We start from the raw sequence: 27,260 nt of genomic DNA, 5'->3' as shown, positions 1-27,260 counted from the left end.
TCAATGAAATAAAATTTTAAAAAAGAATTCAGTTGAAATTGAAAAAACATTTTTGGTGCTTTTACTCTATGCACCAGGCCTTTCCTTTTTCATTCTGTGTGCTGCTGTTTTGCCCATTTCAAGATGAAGTTCCTGGAATCAAAGATGAAGTAACTCATTCTTGGCAAATGGCTAATGTAGGGGACAGGGCCTTTGACCCCCAGTCCTTGGGTCCCAAGTGCCCGACTGGCTTCACCACCGCCTGCTGCTCTCTTCCCCACACAAGACATCTTCCTCCTTGTCCAGCGGTGAAGGCATTCCTGCCCAGAAATCAGTTCTTCTGTGTCCAATTTGAGAGGAATGGTTCAGAGTTGTAAAAATGAAAGTAATTTGTTCATGCAGGCAAGGTGTTTTTCCACTGAAATTACTTACGCTTTCTGTTTCTGTTTCTAGCTTGAGCAATTTCGGACCCTCCTTTTCACCTCCAAGGGGGAGAAAGAGAAAAGAATGGTGGACAACTTCCGCCCCCTTCAGCCCCTCATGAACCGCACGGTCCGCTCATCCTTCCGTCATGATTACGTGCTCAATATACAAATGAAACCCAAGCCAACGACCAGCGAAGCGAGCCCCTAAGATGCCCATATCTAGGTGTTTTGCATTAATACATACTAGCTTTGATAAAAATTGTTGCCTAAGACTATTCTAAACACCTGCATTTAATACTAATTATAGGCGTGCATTTCTTGGTATGGCAGTGCTCCTTCAGTCTTCTATTGATAATGATGTTTATCACTGAAGTAGCAGCAAGAGACACAAGTTTCTCCTAGAGCAACCTGACATTTTTGAGCTGTCTTTTTATATTTATCAATTAGGGGTTATGTAGAGTTATAAGTAGGGATGATAATCAAAATATTTAGCCAGTGCTAAGTCACAGACACTAACCATCCAAAATGCAGGCCTCTCAGAAATAGCTGCAGGGCCCATTCTGGTACTTCCTGGTTGAACATTGGCCATGGTTTCAGGTACATTTTATTTCAAAACAGGATGAGTTTTATAAGGCCTTCCCAATGAGCATATTTGCCCTGATCTTTAGTTATCTTACTAGTAATTGAAAAACCAAAAAATAAAAGGAAAAAAAAATGGGAGTAAACTAGTACATGATATGCTTCCTTACCTAATATCAATTTATGATATAGAACAAATATTTTGCAATCCTAGGAAAACAAGGATTTACTGATATCTGAGGATCGGATATCTTACTTAAAGGCTTGATCGTATAGAGAGCATATGCAGTGTAGAACATTTTAAAGAAAATGCTTGAAGTGCCTAGAACTTAGAACTCTTTCATGATATATTTACAGAAGTATTTTTCAAATGACTAGTAATATAATCTATAGTTTTAGTATTATTTTGCATTATTTGTACATTGTTTCATAGACTATGCTAATATTTTCCACAATGACAGAACTGTCTTGGCTTCCGTTTAAAACTGTCTAAACCTTATTTTATTCCATTAGTTGAGGTTCTGTGCAAGGCAGGTGATCAAAATAAATCTCCCAATTTATACAGTGTCTTAGAAGACTTTTGCTATAGTAGTAGGGGAAGAAACTTGTCAGGCAGGCTAAAATCTAGATAATTCTACATATTCTGTGGAATCCACACCACTGTTGCCCTTGCTTGTAAATATCTTGGAATATTGCTAATTGCCAAAAGCCTGTATTCAGCCCCTATATGGCATTAACCGACAGTATTCCTTTCATTAATATGCTAGTCATCTCATCAGCAAGATAGGTTGGATAAATACATCGTATAGTTAACACTACTGAGCCATACACTGAACAAGGTTAAGATGGTAGGTTTTTTGCTATGTGTATTTTACCACAATTAAAAATTTAAAATAATTCAATAGGAATAAAGGATAGAGTTGGAGTTGTATGTGTAAGTTTAAGGGGATATTTCTGCCCTGAAGGGGTTTAGAAGAGGGGTAAAGGCATTTGCTTCTAGGGTACGTGCCTTTTCTGGGAAAGAGAAGCAAGTATACCCTTGGAAATGAATACAATTCTTTTTTCTTTTTTAATTTTTATTTATCTTTAGAGGCGGGCAGAAGAAGAGAGAAAGACAGGGAGAGAACCATTGATGTGAGAGAGATGCACTCTAACTGGGACCAAATCCTCAACCCAGGCACACACCCTGACTGGGAACCAATCCAGCAGCCCCTTGCCCTGCAGTGCTATGCCCAACCAAGCGAGTCATGCTGGCCAGGGCTAAATACAATCCTTAAAGAGATAAATGTGGGGGGAAAAGTTTATGTTAACTTAATTGATCTATTTCAAACTATAGTTATCTTTAAAGGGTGAACATACAAGATATGCATTATTTTTCTCACACAAGTTTTTCTCCTAGGCCTCTTGCAAACCCTTAATGCAAAATTCTATTGCAGTGAGTTTCCAAACTGGAGTGAGAAGCAATGTACAGAATTCCCAACTTATCCTTATATCTTAGAGATACGAAGGATGTACAATTGACCCTTGAACAACACAGTTTGAAATGTATGGGTCTACTTATACATGAATTTTTTCAATAAATACATACAGTACTGTAAATGTGTTTTCTCTACCTTATTATTTTCTTGACATTTTATTTTCTCTAGTTTACTTCATAATAAGAATGCAGTATATAATATACAAAAATATATTAACTGTTTATGTTATCAGGGCTTCTAGTGCACATTAGGCTATTAGTAGTTAAGTTTTGGGGGAGTCAAAAGTTATACACAGATTTTTGACTGCGCAGGTGCCCCAACCCTGCATTGTTAAAAGGTTAATTGTCAAGGGTTCGGCAAAAGTAGGTTTACAGTTGTTTGTATGGAAAATAATACAGTAATTAATAAATAGTAATACAAGAATAAACTCTGTGTTTCATGTACTCACAACTGTAAATCTATTTTTGCCCCACTTGTATTTATAGTGTTTCTCAGTTTGCCACTCCTGATTTACTTACACCTCTTGTTCTAGTGTAATTATTAACAGCACCCTCTTTCATTCTCAACCATGTCCTGGTTTGCATACTAAGTTCTTGGTCACCCTCCCTGCAGAGGTTATGGAAACTTCCTTGGGGTTGTGGTTTCATGCATGCCTTAGCCATCCACCCCCCAAAGGGATAATATAGATTCCCTGGCTACTGATACACCCTAGCAAGACAACTTTCTATGTCCTTTATGCCTCCAAAAGTGTTTTCCTTGTCCCTTCATAGACCTGAAGGGAGAAAATAGGCTTGAGATCTGTTGAAGGGCTTGAAAAAGAATTTTGCTTAAATTGCTGCTCATCTTTATTGAATAATACTAGATTAATAAAAACAATTGCTTTATAATATGTGTTAATGACTTTTTCTTGCTGTTAGTTGTTTTGAGTATGGAAGATGTCTGTAAAATTAGTGAGACATCCTTTAACTGTAGATCAGAAAGTGACTAGAAAACTCATGAGGAATTTACTAGAGAAGTAGGAATGGAAAGAACCACCTGCTCCTCCTCAGCTCACCTTGTTAGGTGAAACCAGGGGACGATCTGCTGACATTACCAACAGAGCAATCTGCCAGCCCCTTTCTCCTTTCCCAGGGCTAGATGGTTTACAGTAATGTTGGCTATTCTAAAACCAGGCATGCACCTCAAAAAGGTTTAGGAAGATGTCTTTCTGGGAGACACATTCGTTGGCATGATATTAGCAAAAATACAGTAGTGTAACCACTTTAGCTATTTTTCTGGGTCATTAGAAGAATCAACATTATTTACTTGATATCTATTCTAATTAATGTTTTACTCTTCTTAATTCAACTTTGTTGGTTAAGTTCTTTCATGTAAGATTTTATTGAACAAAATGGATAGTTTATTTAAGTGAATATGCTCTAATTTAATTACTGCATATAAACAATACCAGCTACATTACAGGTTAATAGTAATGCACTCTTGTATTTATGAACTGAGTGTTTGTGCACCACACACCCCCATCTAAAATTCATTTATTGAAATCCTAACCCCCAAGGTGATAATGGTATTAGGAGGTAGAACCTTTGGGAGGTGATTAAGTCATGAGGGTGGAGCACTCATGATGGAGAGTCAGTGTCCTTATAAAGGAGACCTCAGAGAGTTTTTTTTCACTCCTTGCACCATGTGGGGACAGAGCGAGAAGATAGCTGTCTATCAGCAAGGAGGCGCTTAGCAGACACTGTATCTCTTGGCACCTTGATCTTAGACTTCCCAGTTAGAACCGTGAGAAATAAATTGTGGTTCTTTATAAACCACCAGTCTTTGGTATATTGTTATGGCAGCCAGAACTGACTAAGACGTTGTCAGTATATAGACATTTTTATTCCTGTTTTGTGAATTCAACCATTCCTCAGAAATGTAGTAATTTGGTTTGGGTTCTAAGTGGGGACATCAACTCTGCCACCACTCATTCTCAAACCACCAACGACTGTGTTGCTTTGACCTTACCACTAGACAAAAGAATCAAGTAATAAAAACTGTCGCTAGATAGTTCTTTTCTCCAAAAAAACCTTTTAATCAGATTTTACAGGTCAATATTTTTTCATATGAATATGCATTCATAAGTACTTTTATCTTAAGTTTATTTTAAGTTATAACTGTAATCTTGGAAAATATAAGGCTCTTGGCATAGCAATGAGGATTGGACAGACTCGAGAGCCCATTTTATGTATTTGAATAACTCTAATAGTGAAATTAATAGTAGGTAAGGAATGAAATATTCTTTCCTGAGGATTTCTGCATTGACCAGTGAATGAATCCTAATACCATTGCCCTACTAGAGCAAGAAATCTAATTGAGAGTCCAGACCTGGCATTTAGAAAGTAGACATTTTTTCTTGCTAACCTTTTATGCTTGCAGTAAACAAAAATACATTTATGGATTATTCTTTGGTCACTTTATAATAACTAAGACTTCGGTAACAGCATTATCTACTATATCATTTATATAAGTAAAATATTTTCTTTTTTAGATAATCAGGTATTTCCTGCTGACAATATAAAATGAAAATTTATGCATTTTCTCATAGGAGAGGCATAAACTGAAATATACATGAAACAGAATCCACGGGTGATTTGTGCAGCTACATTCTGTGCCACTCAGGGCATTCTCTAGTTTGGGAATATAACTGCGAAGTTTATACCTTCAAGGAGTTTAAGATTTGGCACAAGAAGCAGAATTTTGAAAGCAACGAAGTGCAATATAGTGTGATACGTGTTATGAAAGGTGAAATACCTAGGCTGGGAGCTCAGGCAAGGTGAATACCTAACCCATTCTTGAGGGGCTCAGGAAGTCTTCACAATGATGATATAACAACGAATGTGTCAGAGACAGTAGCTACTGCCAGACACTATGCCAACATGAAGCATCCCTTTGGGAACTATTGTTACTCTCTCAATTTTACAGATGAGCAAAGTGGGGGCTGTACATTAAGAAATTTACTCAAGATCAGAGAGCCACAGCTTGAGTTTTCTAGTCTATCCAAGTCCAAAGTCTATGTTTCTAGTTACTGATGTACTGAGCTGAACATACCAACTTGCAGGTGTGTTACTCCAAGTAGCTCTGTAAGGGGGGAGGAAGGCCAGGCTTTAGGCAGAGTTTGGGCTTCTGTTGAATGATTCCAAGGAGGAACTTGGGGAAGCAGGGGCAGTTCAGTAATCGGGTAGCTCAATAATCTTGATTTGAAGCAGAGAACAAAGCTAGACCAGGAAGTTAAGTTCATTTGAAGAACCGACAGTTGTGAACGGAAGAGGTTGAGACTGAGCCTTTGTCTGAGGCTCTGATAGGTGGAATCGTGGAAGGAGGCGGAGCCTAGCGAAGTCGGGCCCGGAAGCAAGGGGAGCTGCTATAGGTGCAGTGAGGCGTTGCGAATGGAGGATGAGGGAAAGAGGAGTGTGAATTTAACCTCCTGGCTACCAGACGTTCCTCTGTGGTGTAGAGAGCACTGGGGATAAGGTACTGCGGAAGCGCTACGAGGGAAGAAGTACTTCCAGGGCGGGTTACAGATTTTCGAGAAGGAGACGTTTATTTGTGCCGGGTTTCTGCAGACGAGCCCCCTACGGAAACCTCTCGTTTTGTGTCTTTGGTCTTTCTGCGGACAGGTACTCTGCCCCGCCCTTCCGAGAGACTGCGCCTGCGTACAGCGGCGCCTCCGATTGCTCACAGCTGCACTCTCGTAAGCCCGCCTTTTCCGGCCTGCTCTTGTGGGCGTGGTGGCGCTGTCAAGATGGCGGCGCCCGAGTCGGTGATGTTGCCGGAGAAACTGAGGTAAATTGAGCTGAGGGAGGTGAGCAGGCAGGATGGAAAAGGGACCTAAGCCAAACAAACGAGCCACCGCGGCAGCTCGATCCCCACCCGGGACGCAATCCGAACTATCACGGACGTCCATGGGCTCAGGGAGTCAGGGAGACCTGCTTTCCGGGCGCGCAAGTGCGAGGGTTGGTTAATACTTGTTCTGTAATCAAAACACTGTAGCGATTTCCTGTTACTGGGCGCTGATGAGAGCGGAGCTCAGGCAGGCAGCGCTGCAGGGGCGGCCACTTACGCCGGATGTCTCCTTTTTCCAGCCACAAAAAACACAGGGCCGCCCTGAAGAAGGAGAAACGAAAGAAACGACGTCAGGAGCTCGCCCGACTGAGGGACTCAGGTAACCGACTCCTCCTGTTTTCTGTGTATGAAATGGTTTTCCCCAACTCCCGTCCTAACTTGCGCCAATGTGAGAAGTCCGCCAGTTACTGTATCTGGTAAGAATCCGTGTGACTACTGTCTCCTAAGTAAAGTTATGTTAGACGCATGTCGGGAGCGATGTTGCCATCCCAAAGGGGGAGAAAGGCATGATGCCTCGTCACCCACTGATTGTAAGTATTTATGAACTATCTAATATTACAGGTGCAGGCATCACGAATCACAGCAGCTAGTACAGCCCTTGCACATAGTAAGTATTCGGTGAACACTTTTCTTTGTGAAACCAGCAGGAGTTGAGGACTTTAGACATTTGCAAGCTTCTGTCAAACTTGAGTAATCAGACACCCCTTGTAGACTTTATTATTAATACGCTATTGAAGCATAAGCATAAAGCTAGTTATGAAACGGTTACTTAACTATAAAACAATGCATTTACAAACTACAAAAGCAAGTGAAATTACATATCCGGTAAAAATCAAATCTACATCAATATGGTGTTACAGATGTTGGCAGACAGATGCTCACAGCATGAACACGGTACTGACGGGAGTTTGACTTGCTCCTCCTACTACTATTGCCGTGTGGCTATTTACCACTTTTTAAAATTTTCTGTCAAAATGCTTCATCTGTACTGGCCATGGGGTCACTTGTCCTTCACATGACACGATCTAACATTTATATATTGAGCCTGCCTGTTTAATAGAATGAAATTAGTACTACTAACTTAGTTATAAAATTAGATAGTAGTTATCAATGCAGATGGAAGCGCTGAAGTCACCCTGGAGTAATGCGCTATAATAATTGCTATCTAGATTATCCGGAATATGCTTATTAAGTTATCCTGACAATTCTTGAAGTCCACAGACCATGACCTCAAGTATCAGGATTCTCAGGCCTTGACAAACGTAGCGATAAAGGTTTTATTTACCATTGGAGATGCCTAGTAATTATTTTAGTGGCAATGCTTAAAGATATTTAGAATGGAAGGAGCAGTGAGTTTAACTGCAGCCTTTGTTAGCATCTCCTTTTTTTTTTTTTCATTCAAAACTGGTCCAGTAGAGACAGGATAAAGCATTGGGGATAAAAGAAAAAACAGGGTACATTGGAGTTATTGATGCTCTTAGTGATCCCCTCACCCCCTTAAAGTTCTCAACTACCTTTGTCAATTAACCTGTTTTCTTCTAACACTTTAAACCTCTATTTTCTTTCTGTTTTAAATTCTATAACTTTTGTTTATATTGCATTGATTTTTTTTTTCCCCTTTGACTTTGTGAAGTGTGTTCGGAGTGAGCCTTGTGGAAAGGCAGGTGTATCATGTCCTTTGGCAGTTTGGTCAGTTGAAGGATGCAAATCACAGGTCTGTTCAGGATTATATTAATGGTAGGACTTGTCTCTGGATTACTGCTCCACTTCTGTCCACTCCAACTTCATAGTTCTGTACTTAGTCGTTCTTCATGAATACTGTAGCCTAGCAAACTGCTGTTCATTGTAGAACACATTGGATAGGTAAACATTACCCAGAAGGCTAGAATACAGAGATATTCTAAAGAACTGCTATAAGAGCGAATTGACAAATAATTGGTAGAAACTTCTGGAATATCAACCTTTAATTACAGGTAGTCTCTAGTAGGCCAAGTTCTACTTAAACTGAAATGAGCTGCCCTGTCAGCAAGTTGTAAAACTCGTGGGATTCCATATATAGTGGCATGTATCACCAACTACCAGTATTGTTCTTTTTGGTGCTCACTGACATTGTACCCGATTCGGGCAGTTGGAGCCTTTTAGAAAGTCTTTAAAACAGGATCATACCACAAATGTACCTGTTATTTTTCCCTGAAGTATTGACTAAGGTTTTGTAATACTTAGATAGTTTAATAAATCATTTAAATTCCCTCAGAACTCTCACAGAAGAAGGAGGAGGAAGAGGAGGAAACTATTATTGAACAGCAACTAGAAGAAGAGAAGTTGTTGGAGATACAGAGGTCAGCACTGACTGAAGCACTTTCTCGTGAAGCCAGTTATTTGATTTGAATATTAGGTCTTTAGTAATGAATATGGGTCTTCTTTATAAAATCTTGTCCAAAATAGGACTTAGAAAATACCTTGGATAAACTATTTCAGTTTCTAGCTGAAAGGCTAAAACTAGATGTTCCCTTTTTTTTTTTAAAGTGGAAATATTTTTCATTGATTTTGCTAATTCATAAATGTTTTTGAAAAAAATCCAAAGAATTAAGAAGTGCAAAAAGTGAAAGGGGTTTAATGAATTCAACACACTCAAATATAGTCACTGTTAAGAATGTAAAAAAGTGTAGTGGCAATGCTTAAAGATATTTAGAATGGAAGGAGCAGTGAGTTTAACTGCAGCCTTTGTTAGCATCTCCTTTTTTTTTCATTCAAAACTGGTCCACTAGAGACAGGATAAAGCAATGGGGATAAAAGGAAAAACAGGGTAGATTGGAGTTATTGATGCTCTTAGTGATCCCCTCACCCCCTTAAAGTTCTCAACTACCTTTGTCAATTAACCTGTACTGTGCATATTATTTCTGTAATAGGATGGTGTACATATGTTTCTATAAATTGCTTTTTTTGATAAATATATAGGCCATTATTTCATTGTTGATGCAGAGATTTAATTCAACCATTTCAATGGCAAAATAGTATCCATTGTATAGATGTAGCATAATTCCTCATACATAATTTATAGTTTACTTACGGACATTTAGGTTACTATTAAGTAACACTGTGTCACTAATTAATTTACATTCAGGGTTTTTACTCTTATATAAAAAGTTGCAGTGGCCATCCATGACTATGTATCCTTGGTAACTGTCCTATTATTTCCTTAGGAAAATGCCTAGAAATGAAATGGTTGGTGTCAGATAACTACATGTACAGTAGACGGACAGGTAGGAAGGGCATCCCAGTTTGTAGTCTGCAGCTCTTGAACAGTGAATCAAGGTGCTCATGTCCCTATTCCTTCACTCACACAAGGTATTATCAATTTTATAAACTCCTATAGTCAAAAGTTTCCAATGTACATTTCTTCATTAGTAGAGAGAACTGTCTCCTTATGTACTTTATTACCTGTTTGTAGATTGCTCAAGTCTTCCATCATCCTCTTTGGGGATTTTTTTTTTTGTTTTTTAAGTTTATTGTAACAATCTTATCACTTGATTAAGGACATTACTTCTTTATCTGTTACATGTGTCATGTATATTGTTTCTAGTTTGTCCTCAGGCCTAACTTGGCTTATAGCATTAATTACCACAACTTGATTTTCATGTCATCAGCTTTCATCATGGTATCTGGCCTTGCTGTATGGCTTAAAAAGGCCTCCCCTACCCTAAGATAAAAGAAATAGTCTGTGTTTTTTTTTAAATAATTTATTTGTTTGTTTGTTTACTTATTTTTTTATTTTTAGAGAGAGGGGAAAGGAGAAAGAGAGGGAGAGAAACATCACTGTGTGGTTGTCTCTCACTCGCGCCCCCAACTGGGGACCTGACGTGCAACCTAGTCATGTGCCCTGACTGGGAATTGAACCAGCGACACTTGGCTCGCAGGCCGACGCTCAATCCACTGAGCCACAGCAGCCAGGGCGCTCTCTCAGTATTTTTTACAGGGTAGTTTTTAGTTTTTATTTTTTTAAGTTAAACTCAATAATGGGAATGTGCTTAATGCTACTCACTTATGCACTTAAAAATGGTAAATTTTATAGTATGTATATTTTGCCATAATAAGAAATACAATTTTTAAAGAGGAAACTTTATAGACACTCTAGCTATTCAGTGTGTTCACTGGAAATGTTGCTCCTTTTAATTAACTTATCTACCTAAGCACATAAATAGCTGAAATTATCAAAATGCCAAAAAGAAAAAAATGTAATAGTGATTGGGAACATGGAATGGATTCCAATCCCGGCCCTGCTACTTACTAGCTATGTTCAAGTTGCTTAATCTCTCTAGGCTTCAATTTTCTTGCCTTAAATATGGAGATAAGCCAATCATAGCACCTACCTTGTAGATTCAGGTGAATTAGAGGAGGTGGTGGGTGCACAGTGCTTAACATAGTGTTAGCAGACAGGAGGTGCTTTGATAACTCCAGTTCTTATTATTATAGATTTCTGTTATGATGAGTTACACAACTGACCCATTGAACAATGTGACGGTTGGGGGCACCGACTGCCTGCACCATCTCAAATTCATGTATAACTTTTGACATTTGCAATATGCTAGTCTCTACCATGACTAAAACATGTGTTCCTAGAATCTGCAGTTGGAAATGGAATATATTTTCCCCATAGAGTATTTGAAATTGTGGTTAGGTCTCCAGGCTAGGCATAAAATCTTATTTAACTCCTAATGTTACTGAAGAGATACAGAACAATTTCTTATACTTCATTTTCATTTGCAGATTCAGTGAGAAAATGCAACCTAGGGTCTAAACATCCAATTGGCTAATAAACTTTTGAAATGTCACCCATCTTTAAACTAGAACCTTGAGGTATTAGAGATCCAGGACACCATTGTCAGATATCATCACTCTTTATAATTGGTCATTTTTAAGAAATGAACTAGACACCTGCGGGTTTATTGTTATAGCTTCTTGTCATCTTAGAATTTGTAGCTTTCTTTACTTTAAAGACAAGGTGACGATGTAGTTTTATTTTTCTTCTTTCAGCAGTTTTAGTGCTTAGGGCAAACCACAGGAGTCTCTTAAGTGTATAAATAGCAGTCCAAAGGTTTATGGCAGAAGATGCCAGTTTTTCCTAGTGCTGCAATCTTGTAATTGACATTTTAAAAATGCACAGAATAGAAGGGCAATAATTTATGAATGTGAAAAGCTAGATGTGGCTTTGAAACTTGGTACTCACTTTATTGGCACCTAAATATCACTGTGGTCAACCTACAGGGAATATTGTAGCGTCTCCGTTGTAGGTAAAAGATGTCAGATACGAAATGTAGAAGTAGTGATTTTAAGCTATTGCCCTTTGGGAAGATAGTTGCTGAAATGTAGTGCTTTTCTAAGATCATTACTCATATCTTCTGACCCTCTTACTCCCACTTAGCTGCTTTATAGAATACGTCTTTCATCATAGTTTAGTCATTCCCCAACATGTCATTTTTACTATTGTGTTTATGTGCATTTGTAGATTTAATTCCCATCTCATTTGAATCCATTATCACATGAATAGGCAAAAGTTACATGAGGAATGGTTGCTGCGGGAGCAGAAGGCACAAGAAGACTTCAGAATAAAGAAGGAAAGGGAAGAGGCAGCTAGAAAACGGCATGAAGAACAGGAGGTACAGTCTTAATCAGATAACCAGTTAACTACCTAGTTAACCAAAACTCATTAAGAGTTATGTATCTTGAACTTTAAAAAAATGGGCATCATCGATTTTACCCATGTTGTTGAAGTTTTTCACTTATTTGCCCTGTATGTTAAATGTTTTAAAGAGCCTGAAAAAAATATTACTTTTCCTTCTTTTTTTTTTTTTGCCCCCTGTAAAGAGAAAGTTAAAGGAAGAATGGGAAGAACAGCAGAGAAAAGAGAAAGAAGAGGAGGCGCAGAAGCTACAGGAGAAGAGAGAAAGAGAGGTGATTCCTGTCACAGGAGGATAAACGCACTGCATATCCTCTTAGCGAGCAGATGTGGCAAGTGATGGGGCTGAAGAATAAGCTGTAGGCATTGCAGGCCTTGGGCTGTTTTGTTTTTTTTTTGGTCTAGAGAGAGTCATGTTTTTAGGCAAGTATGCACTAGAGTTCCCTTCTGGTGCTCTTCATGTGTGCAGTGGTGGACCTTAAATTAAGGGTTTTATTCAGCTTTGCCCATCTTACCCTTTATACCAAGGATTGGCAAAGTGTTCCTGTAAAGGGCCAGAGCGTAAACATTTTACACAGACTCTGTTGCAAACACCCAGCTCTGCCACTGTGCGGTGAAAGTCGTCATGGATAATCTAAATGAATGGTCGTTGCTGTGTTCCAATAAAACGTCAGTCTTTTCTTTACAAAAACAGGCAGCTGGCCTCTGCTTTACACTCTGTGCTCCTCTCGAGCAAATGGTGTTTTTCTGAGGTTCTGTTGTGTATGGGTGGACCTAGAGAATAATATTTTGTATAGTTTCCACATTTATTTAATTTGTGAGAGTTAACTTCTCATGACCTGTCAGCAGGAGTTAGTTGATTGAAAGAAATCAGGGACTCTAATATTGAGGAATTAGGAGAGTTTTTTTGTTGTTAAATCTCGACTTCCTTTCCAGCTTGGGCTATAACAAAATTGTAGCTAACACATAGTTCCTCGTTTAAGGTTATGTGTACGTATGTCCTATACCGTCAGCATTCTTTTTGAAGATTGGTTTGGTATATTTGTTGCTGTTCCCTAACAAGGTATTTATTTCAAACATATCACAGCTCATATTTCCTTGACTCATTCATCAAGATGTATCTTTTCTTTATATTACTGAGTTTGAATAGTGTGAAATTGGGTAGTTAAGCATTTTTTCATGGGGAAAGAGACATTTACTTACATCCTAGTCATGATGGGGTAGATGCAGTCTCTATGATCTTTGTTTTTTATGTTTTAGGCTATCAGTGAATTCTAGTGCAAGTTTTTCAAACACCCTTATTTGAGCACTGCTTTCCAGATAAGGCAAGACCACGCTAGGTGTATAGGGGCAGGACAGTTGTTTGGAGCTTGTCGTTTTCAATAAAGAGTAATTAGTTCCCATATTAGCAGTAGAATGTTCTTCAATTGAGGTCTTTCTGGCATTAGATAAAAGCTAAGGCTTTTGTTTCAAAGGAGGTCTGATGAGACATTAAGGAGAAGTGGATGAAATGAAGTAGATTTTAAGCTTGTATAAAGGGATATGCAATTCCTTTATACATCTAGCACATGTTTCTGCTATGTGCTAGATGCTTCTCTAGTAGTAGGAGATACAGCATCAAAAAAGACAGTCCCTGCTGCCATTGAATTCGTTTTCTAAAGGGGAGAGCCAGATGATAAGTAAGCCAAAAGGCTGGTTTAAGTGCTATAAGATCATGTCGAGTGCTATAAAGAAAGAAAGCAGCGTCAAGTGATGCAGCGACTGGGGTAGGGAAGTACTTATTTAGTTTGTCGGGTAAAGGAAGACTTCTCTGAAGAGCTGATGTATGTGAGCTGACATCTGAGTGCAGATATCTCAGCGAGAAAAAGGGGTCCAGGTGGAGGGAAGAGGCCTGAGCATGGAGCTGAAAGAAGGTCGTGGTGCCTTAATCCTAGAGACTGAAGAAGAAAATGGCAGGGGAGGATATCATGGTGGGCAGGACCAGATCACGTAAGGCCTCCTGGATTGGAAAGAGGAATTTGGATTCTATGTTAAATGTAATGGGAAGCCACTGAAGGGTTTTTAACCAGGGAGCCACTTCATCTAATTTATATTTTTACCTTTAACAGATCATTCTGATTTTTAGGAAGCTGGGGGATTGAGTGGGGGAGGGGGGGCGTGGTGTCTAAGGAGGCAAGAGTGAAAATAGGTGACCGTTTAAAAGGCAGCTGTTCCAGCTAGGACGTGGTGTTTTGAATGAGGGTAGAGCCTAATACAGAGAAGCACATAGATTTTGGGTGTATTTAGGCAGAGTTAACAGGACTCTTAACTGGTAAAGTGAATGCATGGGGAGGGAATAGAAAGGGAGAGGAGTTCAAGTCATACACTTGGAGGTTTTTAGTTTGAACTGAAACAGGGCATTTAAAAGGGTGAGTAGTAGGGAAGAAGTAGTTTTCATTTGAGCATTTAAGTTACCCAGGACCCTTACCTGACCATGTAGCGTTATCAAGTAAGCAGCTAGACAGACAAATCTTTTATGTAATACTTTAAGCGGCTAGGGAAGAGAAGTCTGTTGACCATAATTCCAAAACTCGTTTAAATGCCAGTGAGATCAAATCTACTGGCACATGGCAGGACTTCCTTTGCCTTATCAAAAAGTTTGAGATTTTTCCATCATCCTTATTACTACTATTCGTGTCATATTTTAGCATCTGTTAAATTTTTATGGTGTTTCCACTAGCATTATGGTTTTTTGTTTTAATGTTTTATTTTCTGAGAGAAGGGAAGGGAAGGAGAAGGAGAGAAACATCAATGTACAAGAAAAACATCAATCAGTTGCCTCTCACACACCCCCAACCTGGGACCTGGCCTGCAACCCAGGCATGTGCCCTGACTGGGAATTGAACCAGTGACTTTTTACTTTGTGGGACAATGACCAGTGCACTGAGCCACGCCAGTCAGGGCTAGCATTGTGTTTTACAATATTTATAATACCTCATCTTACAAACTAGAACATGATATCTATGTTCAAATATACTAAATGTGATTGTTACTTTCATAAGATGATATTTTCAGTATTTTATATTCTGAGCCCTAGATATTCTGGTAGAATAAAAACTCAACTGTACATCCTTTGAAATCTTTTCAGATCTATGCTATAGAAAGCAAATTATAAACTGAGCTGTTTGTATATGTGGGTTGTTAAAAATTGTTACACATGAGATTCTTAACCAGAGGAACCAGATGTGACTTACCTGACTTCCAGGTGTTCATTAGTCCTATGTTTGCACCATTTGTAGGAGGCTGTGCAGAAGATGCTGGAGCAGGCCGAAAATGAGGTATTTTCACAACCTTTCATTAAGAACTTGAGACTGATGAGCATCTCTTTAACAACAATAGTTCCAGCAATGTTAATTTTGCAGTTGACTATTTAGATCACATCTGAAATATCTGGGGTCACATTTGCGGCTGTGTGGTTTATGCAACAACAAGAGCCACAAAAGTTATCAATGAACAAAAGCAAATGGTACCGAATCCCCCCTGTGGGCTGTACTTGTTTATAGTCCTTAAGGTACAGATGGACCATTTAACCTGCTTCAGAGTAACCTTGATTTCTCTCAGTGGTGGTTCACTAAAGTCTTTCGACCCTTCTCAGAATGGACGGGCAAAGGGAAGCCCTGGTGACTGCTCCTGGTCGCCATAGTGATGCCTGATAATGAGCAAGGACTTGAGAGCCAAGAGAGACACTCAACTCGTGTCTCAACACAGTTGTTTGTAAAGTCTCAATTGCACATTACAACTAAAGTGCGTATATTCTCAAAAGAACCTGCCTTTTTTTTGACCAAGATATATGAATACATTTTAAACATTTAATTCTTCGTGGATTTTTACGCCACCAGTAAAGTTACGGTTATTTTCAACAGTTGGAAAGTGCTGCCACGTGGCAAAACCCAGAACCTCCCACAGACTTAAGGATAATGGAGAAAGATCGAGCTAATTGTCCATTCTACAGTAAAACAGGGGCTTGCAGATTCGGAGAAAGGTAATTGATTTGTCTTATCATGGCCGAATGAAGTGCCTCAAAATGCTGAGATCTCGGAGTTCTGTTTTTGGGGGTGGCTTGGGCTTGGGTTTGAGGTGTTCACAGTCAGGTGTCTGCTGTGTTCTTGCTGCTTCTCCAGATCTCTGGCTTCCTGTCCTCTGCTCCCTGCATACCCCTCACCCACAGCCTGTCTCGGGTAGAGGAGGGCTTCCTTTGCAGTCTTTCCACAGCTTTGTTCAGACCTTTTGCTTTTTGTTTTCTTCCTGTGCCTGCATTATTCCACGTGGGACAACTTGGATAGGGAAACCATCTATTTCAAGAGACTGGAACAGCCTGGCTTTATTTTTTGAATGGCAAACACTGTGCACAAAAGAGGGTTTTAAAAATTGGCATGCCTGAAGGGATAGCTGTGAAAGACAGGATCCAAGCGAGTGGAAGGAAAGTATTCTGATTTATTCTCAGTCAGCTCCGACACAGGAATAGATGCCAGGTTAAAAAACATGCTTTAGTGGTGTCACTTTGGGAAAGTTACTTAAGCTCTCTGTGCCTTAGTTCGCTCCTGTTCAGAATGGGGATTAAAAATAGTACCTCCTTATAAAGGGGTTGTGTGGCTGAAATGACTGAATACAGGGAAAGCAGGTAGAACAGTGCCTGGCAAATGGCAAGGACTCTCAGAGTGGTTTTGTTTTCGTTACCCTCATTCTCTGAGACGCTCTTGTTCCCTGCTCCTTTTGCATTGGTGTTTCTGAAACAAGACATTCATGTGGAAAACTAAGCGTTGAGGTCCTTACTCATTTAGCAAATATTTATTTATACTTACTATATGCCAGGCAGTGGTGATTTTAATAATTTGGCCTGTTTATGAATGAATAACTCAAGTTAGGTAAATAATTTATAATGGTGAATGAATCCATCTGAGGCAAAACCTAATTATTGCTGTGCATTCCGCAGAAACAAAGATCTAATCATAACTTAGTGTCCTGTTAATTCCAAAAAGGGATATGAATAGGCAATTTAATACATATTCAGTGAGAAACTGTATGTTGTCTCTTGTGCTTATCTTATTTATAAAATTATCCATGCTGTAAGTTCATTTTTTTCTTTGAAAATATGAACCTTCTCTTTCTCTTCTATTTCTTTTTAAATTTAAACCTTAATACCATTTTACATTTTTTAAGAACAGTGGCCCTTGACCCTACATGCACATTAGAATCAGCTAGAAAGCTTTAAAAAAATAATACGTCCTACCTCAAATTGAGTAAATCAGAGTCTCTAAGACTTGGGCAACCTTAGTTTTGAAATGTCCTCAGGTATTTTTAGGGTGCCCCAGGACAGAGAATCCCTAGTGTAGGGGATATAACTCCTTTTATATTTTATAGTAGAATTATATATGCCCAGAAGGTCTGTGAAGGGATTTATAGGACCTAGTCAATAGTGAAAGCTTCCTCATGAGGAACTGGGGACTAATGAAACTTTATTTCCCTTTGTACTTTTATAAATGTATGGTCAATTTCATTGAGAAATAGTAATGATTGATGTAAAACACCTCCCCACAAAAGGAAAAAAGAACAGTGAATTACCTTTGGAAGACTAGAGACTCAATCTGAGTTCACATTTGTGTGGGTAGTTGAACCAGATTGCATTTGCGGGATTCCTCATTGTTGATATATCTCTACCATTTCCTTGAATTTTAAGATTTGTGGTCATCTGATTCTGGATTCACCTTCTCAGCTGGCTTCAGTAGGAGCTATAGGGCGGGCCTTGAGTATACATACTCAGATTGTATGGCCTATCTCCAGGCCAAGGGGGGATTTTTCCCTGGACAGGGACTTTGGCTCTGTTTCAGAACTCACAAGCGCTCATTTGACACCCTGGGAACTTAGAGTCAAGTTCATTCAGATGTAATAAGTCCGTGAGTAGTGTGTTAACTTTGTTAAATTGGTTTCTTGTCTAATTCTGCATGTGCTTCATACTTGTAAAATTCTGATTCACTGCGAACACAGCCAGCCAGGTTGAATCCTCGCTCTTTGCACTGTGGGAGAAGGTGGATCTCATCACAAGGTCCCTGACAATAATCCAGGAGGTCCTTTGAAAAAAGAAAATGTCACATTAATGAACACTGCACATTTCTGAGCTGGGCACAGTGGGTGCAGGACATACTGTGTGCAGATATCTCACTAGGTGTACAGATACATATTACAGACATGAAAAGTGAGTATGAGTTAACCATTTAGTTATTTCAGGGCCATTTTTTCCAGCACATGCCTAGTTCTTCAACCTTTTTTTTTTTTTTTTTCTAAAATTTCTTTCTTCATCAATTTTTAAACTAGAAACTGAATCAAAATTTTCATGGTTTGGAATCTTGAACTACATACTCTCCCTATTTTATTTTAGGAGAAGGAGTAAATAAGAAAATAAACTCATATGAAAGATTTCTTAAAAATTACTCGGGTATGGCCTGGTCCATTTTACGCTATGAAAAGAAAATCGTTCTTCATACTGGTTAGCCTCGTTCAATTAAATAAAAATTAAGTACATTTACCATATAATGAACAGGCCGTAGTAGACTGTAGGTTAACTCAGATCTCTTGGATCCTCTCTTAGCTACCAGCCACATGACGTGGGTAAGTGTGCTTCTCTAGGCGTTAGCTTCCTTCTTTGCAAAGTCGGGGGAAATATTAGCCCCAACTGCCCTAACAGGTTGCAAGGATCAGAGGAAGAAAATGTAAAAATGCCATGAAAACTATGAAATGTTATACATGCATGAGACTGAAATACTCCATTCGCTGAAAACCCTTAGGTTACCCTGTTCTCTAAGCCTTGCGTTAGTTGAGGATTGTATAGAAGCAGGATTGCATTGTTGTCCCAAGTCCCACATAGGGTATCTGAACGGCAAATGAAGTTGGAAATAATTTCCATCTTCACATTTTAATGAGAGTCAATATATTGGTCATTCTTAGAACAGTTTTCTTAAGTGTTGAAATTTGATGTCTGAATCGGTTTTATTATTTTACGGTTTAGTTGAAACTGCCAGGTTACTCAAGTCTCTATCTCCAAAGTTAAAGCAAGCTCTTTATGTGTGACTTCTAACAATTGGACTACTGAACTTAAACTTGTCCTTCATACACAGGTGTTCACGTAAGCACAATTTCCCAACATCGAGCCCCACCCTGCTCATTAGAAGCATGTTCACAACGTTCGGAATGGAGCAGTGCAGACGGGACGACTACGACCCCGACGCCAGCCTGGAGTACAGCGAAGAGGAGACCTACCAGCAGTTCCTAGACTTCTATGAGGACGTGCTCCCTGAGTTCAAGAATGTGGGCAGGGTGATCCAGTTCAAGGTGGGCACGCACGGTGTGCAGAGGGGATGGCTTCACTTCCTACTGAAGTACCTGATGGGACGAGAGAGCAAGGGCTGTCCACCTGGATGTGGGCGTGTGCGATGGCACAGGGCCTGGCCCAGTGTCGGCCGCCCAGCCACTCGTGAATGTAACTTCCTTCTCTTGGTAGAGGTACTGCATGAACTCATGTACTAGCATGAACGTTCCTGGGTGCCGGGGACTAGATGGGAAAGGCTCTTTGATCTCGTCAGTGGCTTTGTGGTGAATTCTCTTCCAGCCGGTGAATTCTCTGCAGAAGATCCCTACAGATAGCCGGCCCAGCATTCAGTTAGTTAGAGGCCACCTAGGATGGAGAATGCCTTCCCTCCGTCCATCTGTCTGTCTGTAGTGGGTCTCATCTGGAGCTGCAGTGTACAGTGTCAGCACCACTCCACTTACTGAGTTTCTTCTTACATTGTTGCATTATGTTGAAAGCACTACCCCAGGTGCATGGTCTTTCTTTTGGAACTATCCTAGGGATCTTGATTCCCCTTTCTTACATTGCTTTTATTCATTGGATAATTTCAGTACTGAACATAGTATTCCCAAGGTGCAGCATACAGGATGTAAAAGGCGTTCAGATCGCATAGAATTATTCTAACACATTCCTTAAGGCAAGACTAAAGTCAGATGCAATAGCCACCGCTCATGTGACCCAGTAGTTGATTCCTATGACAATGAAGCCTCCTACTTTGTGATTTGATCAGATCCAATCCCGCATGATTATTTTATGTTCGGGCAGGGAAAATGTCCCATAATTTGGAAAAAGATAGGAATAATGTGTTTTTTCTGCTCGTTGGAAATGACAGTTGGAACAGCCAAGAGCAGAGCAACTACTAACCAGCAAGTCATGAAATTCAAGGTTATGCTTCTTTCTACTGTTTTCAAGGTTTTTAAAATTCTTTAAAAGATTTCTTTCCCCTTTGCCTTTTTTCTCTGTTGCATATGCCTTCTATCTTCACACTGCTTCTCAGCACAACCAATAAACACTAAAGTATAAGTGCCTGGCCACATACAACATGGTGCCATGTTAGTGCGGTTTGGTGAGGCCTGCGTTCTGGAACATGTCACCTTACTTCTCCATAGCTTCTCGTCATCCTAAAAGTAAGGGGATTGGACAACATCAGTGGTTTCCCTCACAGGGTCCCTACATTAGACCCCTTTCATGAATTTAATGGTGGAGCCACTTTCAAAACTCCAGACCGGTTAGTGAGACGTTATTCACACCTATCAGGTAAAGAATTATAAATTCTCTTAATACCAGGAGTGGGCAAGGACGTGTGAGTTAGTAAAACCACTTCAGAGGGCAGTAGTTTGTCAGGACCTGGTGAAGTCGTAGACCTACAAGTCTGCATGTGGTCACGCGCGCTGGAGAAATCTGAACATCCACAGACAATTGTTCCACAGGGCTGGCTGCGGCACTGGTTGTTGATGAAACATTAGAAGCACCTTGGATATCTGTCATTAGGAGCAGACAAATAAATTTGGTAATTTGATATATCCAGTATACAGGAGTTAAAATGAGTCATTAAGTTTATGGGATTGCATCTTGAAAAAAGAATGTGGTATAAATACTAGGTATGTAAAATTTCAAAATGTACAAAGCAATGCTATACATTGTCAACATATATACATATTTCTTTGCATATGTATGCATAAAAAAGTATACCCATCTATGCAGAGTAGACATATATTTATGTGTATGTATATTTTGTGTGTATGTGTGGCTGTAGATGTGTGTGTGTGTGTGTGTGAAGTGTATTTATGTTTGGAATGTGAAGGATACACCCAACTTTAGGATGTAGTGCTCATGTATGTGATGGAGGAGGGACAGTAAGATGGAAGAGCTTCAATTGGATCTTTAATGTTTTACATATTTAAACATTCTCAGTCAAAAAGGTAAAAGGTTAGTTTTAAATTTGGGTGGTATATGGATGGGCTGATTTCTGTTCTCTGTATTTTTATTCATATGTGAAACATTTCATATCTATGGAGGGGGGAGGATCTGAATGAAGAGGGAGAAGATAATTGGGGTCTGCAGTACTGCTATGTGCTGAAGTATACCTTAAATAGGAGAGTGGGGTAGTACCTCAATTTTAGACTCTTTGATTGATAACTGCTTTTGGTACTTTGACCTGAAGAAGCTGCATTTGATGACTGACGGGCTTCTTTTCCTTAGTTGTTGTTGTTCTTAATGATGGAATTCTTCATTCCTCCTTAGGTCAGCTGCAACTTGGAACCTCATCTGAGGGGCAATGTGTATGTTCAGTATCAGTCGTAAGTATTCGGAACATAAATGTCTTCACATTTTGTCACAGGATAGTGTTGTGATCATGTTGAGGTCTGGGATTGTTTCCACTGAATTTATAGCTTTCATATGCACGATATTTTTTAAAATATACATATTAAGAGCTGATATAGAAATATGAAGGGATTTGAAAATAATACATTTGGATTTCATTCTTTGTATAAGTACATAGTTTTGAATCTTATAATGTAGGGTTGTTTTTTTTCCTACTTAATATGATTTTAATAATTCAAATACAAACTGAAAGAGATAGCTAGAATAGAGAACAGAGAAGTATAAATCAGGAATTGAAGCTCCAAGTAAGCTTAGTGTGCAGTTAATGTACCACTTCTGCTTGTTCTGCTTTTTGCCTGGGCTGCACCTTGGCTAATGGGTTAAATGAACTATCGTAATAAGAATAGCAATCTTAGCTGAGAAACAACGGGCTCTGACAATGGAAACCATTTCTGCATTTTTAATGGTCCAGTCTTTTGATTTAGGCAGTTTTGACTCAAGCCAATTTCCATGCATCAGAACCTCTCAGAGGGTTAGTAAAAAGAGTTCCTAAATTGTGAGCTTCAGGAACTCAAATGTTCTAATGAGTACTCTTTCAGTAGTACAAAAGCAGTGAGCTTGGTGATCCTACAATCACCTGATTAAAGCATTAATTAACAACAGGATTAATCGACATGTTAGAGTGTTACTGTAAAGTGTGTCCTTTAATTTGTGACTTAAAGGGAAGAAGAATGCCAAGCGGCCCTTTCTCTGTTTAACGGACGATGGTATGCAGGACGGCAGCTCCAGTGCGAATTCTGCCCGGTGACCCGGTGGAAAATGGCAATTTGTGGTAAAATGCAACATGATGATTTTCCCCCGGTTGTTCTACACTTAGATAAAAGGACATTTTTGTGAAAAAAACAAACAATCTTTTAAAGGAGTGAAGCGTAGCTTTTACCTCATGGAGTAGTTGAACCAAGATCATTATATAAAGGATGTCACATTTTAGATCTGTGACAGACCTTGTGGGTTTCTTTACACATGAGACGATGGAGGCCACAATGTATTGGTGGCAGTGGGAGCTAGAATTGAGTCTTTTCATCCTCAGTCCTCGGCTCTGTATCTGACCCTTTAGGAAGCCTGGGAAGTTTCAGAGCTTCTTGCTGTTCATTGGCTCCCCTCACTTGAGCTACACTGTATGTTGTTTTCCCCATCTTTATCCCTAATGAACCTTTGGTCCTCTTTGTCACCTAAAACATTACCTATAACCTTCCCTGTCTGACCTGAAGTACGTGCTTTTTTTGTGCAGTAGGTTGGTTCTGGCCGTTGGATGTGGTGAGGGTGCATTGAGTCAGACTGACGCATCAGCGGTGGCCCCGAATCAGGAAATGAGTCAGGCCTTTGAATATCCAGCGATTTTGAGGGCCTCGTTCCTTTTTGATCTCTGTCGGCTGGGCTCAGCCAAAGCGTATTGCTGAGCTACCTGTTAGCAAAGAGATGGAGCTGTCCATGCCTTAGGGGGGCACGTCTCTGACCCTTTATTTGGCTTTACACTTGCCTGCTTAACACGTCTTATTTAAAAATCTGTAATTTATAAAGTTGAATCTTTGGCAGCCTGTTCTTAATGGATGCTGTCACTTAAAACCATGTATTTAAGAGAGAGAAAAAAAAAAAAAGAATTTGGAATTCCTTGCTTTGGAAAACCAAAAGAACAATTACACCTTAAGTTTAGGCTTGGGGACTGAAAGAAATTGAACTGTTTTCTTTACAAAGACAGCGACTTTTTTCAGTTCCTGGCAATCCAGTGCTTCTGAGAGTGACTGACCCCCCCAAAGCAGGAAACTATTTCACTTGTTTTTTTTGTTTGTTTGTTTTTGTTTTTTCAAAATAACGGCTTGGTTATTTTTTGTAGTAACCAATGACGTTGAACGTTTTTTCAGGACCTTTTTATTGGCCATTTGCGTATCTTCTTTGGAGAGATGTCTGTGCCAGCAATAAATGCTGTTTCCTCCCCGTGCCATTGCAGGTTTGTTTGAAATACAACAGTGCCCAAGAGGAAAACACTGCAACTTCCTTCACGTGTTCAGAAACCCCAACAATGAATTTTGGGAAGCTAACAGGGACATCTACCTGTCTCCAGATCGGTCTGGCTCTTCCTTTGGTAAGCACTCAGAGAGGAGAGAGTACTATGGCAGGTCCAGGAGGAGAAGAAGCCCCAGCCCATCCCGTTCCTACAAAAGGAACGGGGAATCTGAGAGGAAAAGGAGAAGTAGCTACCGGGAGAAGAAATCTCACAAACACACGACAAAAAGCCATGAAAGGCACAGTTCACGAAGTAGAGAAAGGAAAAGGGACCGCAGCCGGGACCGGGGCAGCCTGAGCCGAAGTCGCCGAAGTCGGAGCCGGACCCGGAGCCGGACCCGGAGCCGGACCCGGAGCCCGACACCCACTAGGTCCAGGAGCCGTGGAAGGAGAAGGTCAGGAAGTAGAGACAGAACTATTCATAGTCCCAAATCCAAATAAAGTTTTTGTTTTGAAACGATTGAATATCTTATTTATTATAGCTGCTGTGTACCTGGATAGAGGGCTCTGAGCTTAAATGGATTAGCAAGTCTGGCAGAACCCTATGTCATCTGCGAGTCTTAAAAATACTCCTATTCTCTGATAATTTATGTGCTTCTTTTAGAAAACCTAAAGTGTATAAATAACATGAATGTTACTTGTAATCCTAACCCTTAAAGATAACCAGTTACATCCTGACCGGTGTGGCTCAGTTGGTTGGGCGTCCTCTTGCAAACTGAAAGGTTGCCAGGGCGCATGCCTAGGTTGTGGGCCTGGTCCCAGGTAGGGGCGCACAAGAGGCAACCGATCTATGTTTCTCCCACATCAATATTTCTCTTCCTCTCATTCTCCCTCCCTTCCACACTCTCAAAAAAAAAAAATTACCAGTAACACTGGAGCATTACTTTTGGTTTTTTTTCTTTACCTATGGGTGTGTGCCTTTTTTTTTTTACACAGAAAGGTCTGCAGTTGAATATGCTTTTTCTCACACAGAATAGTCATATTTCCTCAAACCCTATTAATGTTATTCTTGCTCATTGCATAGTGTGGATCTATTAATTTATTCAACCATATCCCTCTTGTTGGATTTTAAATTATTTTAACCCTCACACTATTAAAGAATCCTGTGCTATAAACAAACAATCCTGTGGTGGATTTCCTTACTCTCATACATTTCTGATCATATTTCCTTAGAATAAATTATGTCAATAGATAAAAATACTGAGGTATTTCCAAATTGCCCCCAAGAAAAACTACAAAAAAAAATTATCAATAATAACTTTTGCTATCCCTACACCCCACGTTACTTTTCTCTTTGCCAACTTGGTAAATTTTGTGTGTTTTAACTTCGTTTCTGTATGCATTGGCTAAGTCAAACACTTTTTCTCTATTTATGGCCATTACATTTGGGTTTTTGTCCTTTATTAGTAATCTACTGTATTTTTCTACATGCAATAGCTGAACAACTTTTTTACTTTAAAATTTGGTTTTAAAGTAGCAAAGGGTAGTCCATTTTCCCCTCTCCCTCCTTACCTCATATTTGCAGTCCTGCTCAGCTAGAGGTTTCCCATTAGGGTGTTCATTTTTTTTATAATGTATTGCAGAGTTCTTTATATACAGGTCATTGCTACTGAATAGGCCTAGTGTGACAGCAATTCTGATTTATTTTTTTAAAGAAGTCGTTAAGAGAACATTCTATTTAAAAAGCTTAAGGTAAAATAGTTCTTATATTTCAAATCATAAAAAATGCTGTCATGCTTCCTCATAAATCTTTAATTTTCTTCCTGACCTTTCCATTGACATATTAGGGATCTTGAATTTCAGAGTATGCAATTTGGCAACTTGAGATTTGGAAATAAAGATTTAAAGGTACACAAAATAGTAAAGTTATCTGAAATAGGAGTACAGATTTCTTCAAGATGGGAATTTCTGAGTGATATCTGTTGAAAATTAGTCCTTTAATTAGTAGCCTATAAAAGGAAGTATGTGGCCCAGAATACATTTTACTTTAAAAATGGATTTGTTCCAGGCTTTAAATGCCCTAAAATGACTAAAAATTTTCTGTAATTACCTACAGGATTCACTAATGCCAAATAATTATCACTAAATTCAGTATTTTTTTTAAGTATATTTTATTGATTATACTGTTATAATTGTCCCAATTTTGCCCCTTTGCCCCCTTCCACCTAGTACCTCCTTTCCCTCCAGCAGTTCCCGCCTTACTTCATGCCCATGGGTCATACATGTAAATTCTTCAGGTTTTCCCTTTCCTCTATTATTCTTAACTTCCTCTATTTTGTATCAACCGATTATGCTTCTTAGTCCCTGCACCATTTCCCCATTTCTCCCCCTTTCCCCTCCCAGCTGATAACCCTCCAAATGATCCCCATACCTGATTCTGTTCCCATTCTGGTGTGCTTAGTTGGGTTTTGTTTTTATTTTTTAGATTCAGTTGTTGATAGTTGTGAGTTTGTTATCATTTTAGTGTTCATAGTTTTGATCTTCTTAAATTAAAAGTTCCTTTGACATTTCATATAATAATGGCTTGGTGACAATGACCTCCTTTAGCTTCACCTTGTCTGGAAAGCACTTCATCTGCCCTTCCATTCTAACTGATAGCTTTGCTGGATAGAGTAATCTTGGTTGCACTCAATATTTTTCGATACTTTCCTAAATACAGCCAAGTTATTCAAAGCTGAATATGTAGCGTAGTAGATTGTGGAGGGGAAAATGTCATGGAGGAGAAAGACCAGCTTGTGCTCAAGGTTACGATGATACTGGTGGCTTTCCCAAGCGTTAACGGGCAGTGAGCTATGGAGGGAAGGATGCAGCAGTTTTTAAACCACTGACTGGTTCATTATCCTGATAAATGTCCACCTTGAACTTCAATTTATTGATGTTTTTAAACTTACAACCTGATTACTACTTATGGCTCAAAAATTCCAACTCTACATTGCCCGCAGCCCATAGGCCTGTTCTCAGTGAGTCAAGAACAGTGTGTTGGAGGCTCTTTAAATCTTTTTTTTTTTTTCTCAGCAGACTAGCAACTTCATTTGATGGTAGTTGTTTCCTCCTCCTTAAATATAACACTTCCCATCTGTAGTTAACAGGAGGCCCCTTAACTAAGTTTTGATTTGTTGATGAGACACGAGTCGGCCAAACCAGTCCAATGGATGACTGTGCTGGCACCTCCGGTTCATGGCGGGGCGGGGAGGGGACCCACTTGATTTGGAATACCTTTGATGACCTGCAGTAGAGTTGCTCATTCAGAAAGAGTAGAGAAGTCAAGTGCATCAGGTTTTAAAAGCAGCATTTATTGATTGAAAATAAATGTGTAGATAAGCTCTCAGCATGGAATCCACATTATTTTTTAAGGAACTTGAATTATGTGTGTGCTTTTAACAACCACCACATTCAAATGGAGTTGAATTTTCAACATGTTACTGAAGAAGAAACAAAGTTAAACTTTTTCCTTTAGCAGCTCTCCA

General features: G+C 39.4%; 2 protein-coding genes across 2 annotated transcripts in view; both read left to right on the top strand.

The window, feature by feature from the left end:
* The window catches only part of CA5B (carbonic anhydrase 5B), a 39,097-nt gene extending 36,515 nt beyond the window's left edge, over positions 1-2,582 (top strand). Inside the window, exons 8-9 of the mRNA XM_090263914.1 lie at positions 433-627; positions 2,074-2,582. Of these exons, the coding sequence (XP_090120040.1) occupies positions 433-612 (180 nt within the window). The 3' untranslated portion in view covers positions 613-627; positions 2,074-2,582. The remainder of the gene's footprint in view (positions 1-432; positions 628-2,073) is intronic.
* Positions 2,583-5,923: 3,341 nt separating this feature from the next.
* ZRSR2 (zinc finger CCCH-type, RNA binding motif and serine/arginine rich 2) lies at positions 5,924-24,253 on the top strand. The gene is made up of 12 exons (XM_090264844.1): positions 5,924-5,974; positions 6,121-6,286; positions 6,586-6,665; positions 8,601-8,685; positions 11,895-12,003; positions 12,212-12,298; positions 15,302-15,340; positions 15,926-16,044; positions 19,175-19,388; positions 21,649-21,704; positions 22,452-22,561; positions 23,738-24,253. The coding sequence occupies exons 2-12, from the start codon at positions 6,246-6,248 to the stop codon at positions 24,232-24,234; spliced, it is 1,437 nt and encodes a 478-aa protein (XP_090120970.1). The 5' UTR covers positions 5,924-5,974; positions 6,121-6,245; the 3' UTR covers positions 24,235-24,253.
* The last annotated feature ends 3,007 nt before the right edge of the window (positions 24,254-27,260 follow it).

This window comes from Furipterus horrens, unplaced genomic scaffold, assembly GCF_987537825.1.
Source record: "Furipterus horrens unplaced genomic scaffold, mFurHor1.1.pri manual_scaffold_17, whole genome shotgun sequence".
NCBI classification, from domain to species: domain Eukaryota; kingdom Metazoa; phylum Chordata; class Mammalia; order Chiroptera; family Furipteridae; genus Furipterus; species Furipterus horrens.
Note: the sequence above shows the minus strand (reverse complement) of the source record. Positions and strands in the feature narration are given on the sequence as shown.

What these genes read in the sequence shown, in the direction of transcription:
- ZRSR2 (XM_090264844.1), top strand. Translation starts at nt 6,246, where the DNA reads ATGGCGGCGCCCGAGTCGGTGATGTTGCCGGAGAAACTGAG. An exon ending in AAGTTGTTGGAGATACAGAG is followed by an intron (nt 8,686 to 11,894) that starts GTCAGCACTGAC and finishes TCACATGAATAG; the next exon opens with GCAAAAGTTACATGAGGAAT. An exon ending in GCAGGGTGATCCAGTTCAAG is followed by an intron (nt 19,389 to 21,648) that starts GTGGGCACGCAC and finishes ATTCCTCCTTAG; the next exon opens with GTCAGCTGCAACTTGGAACC.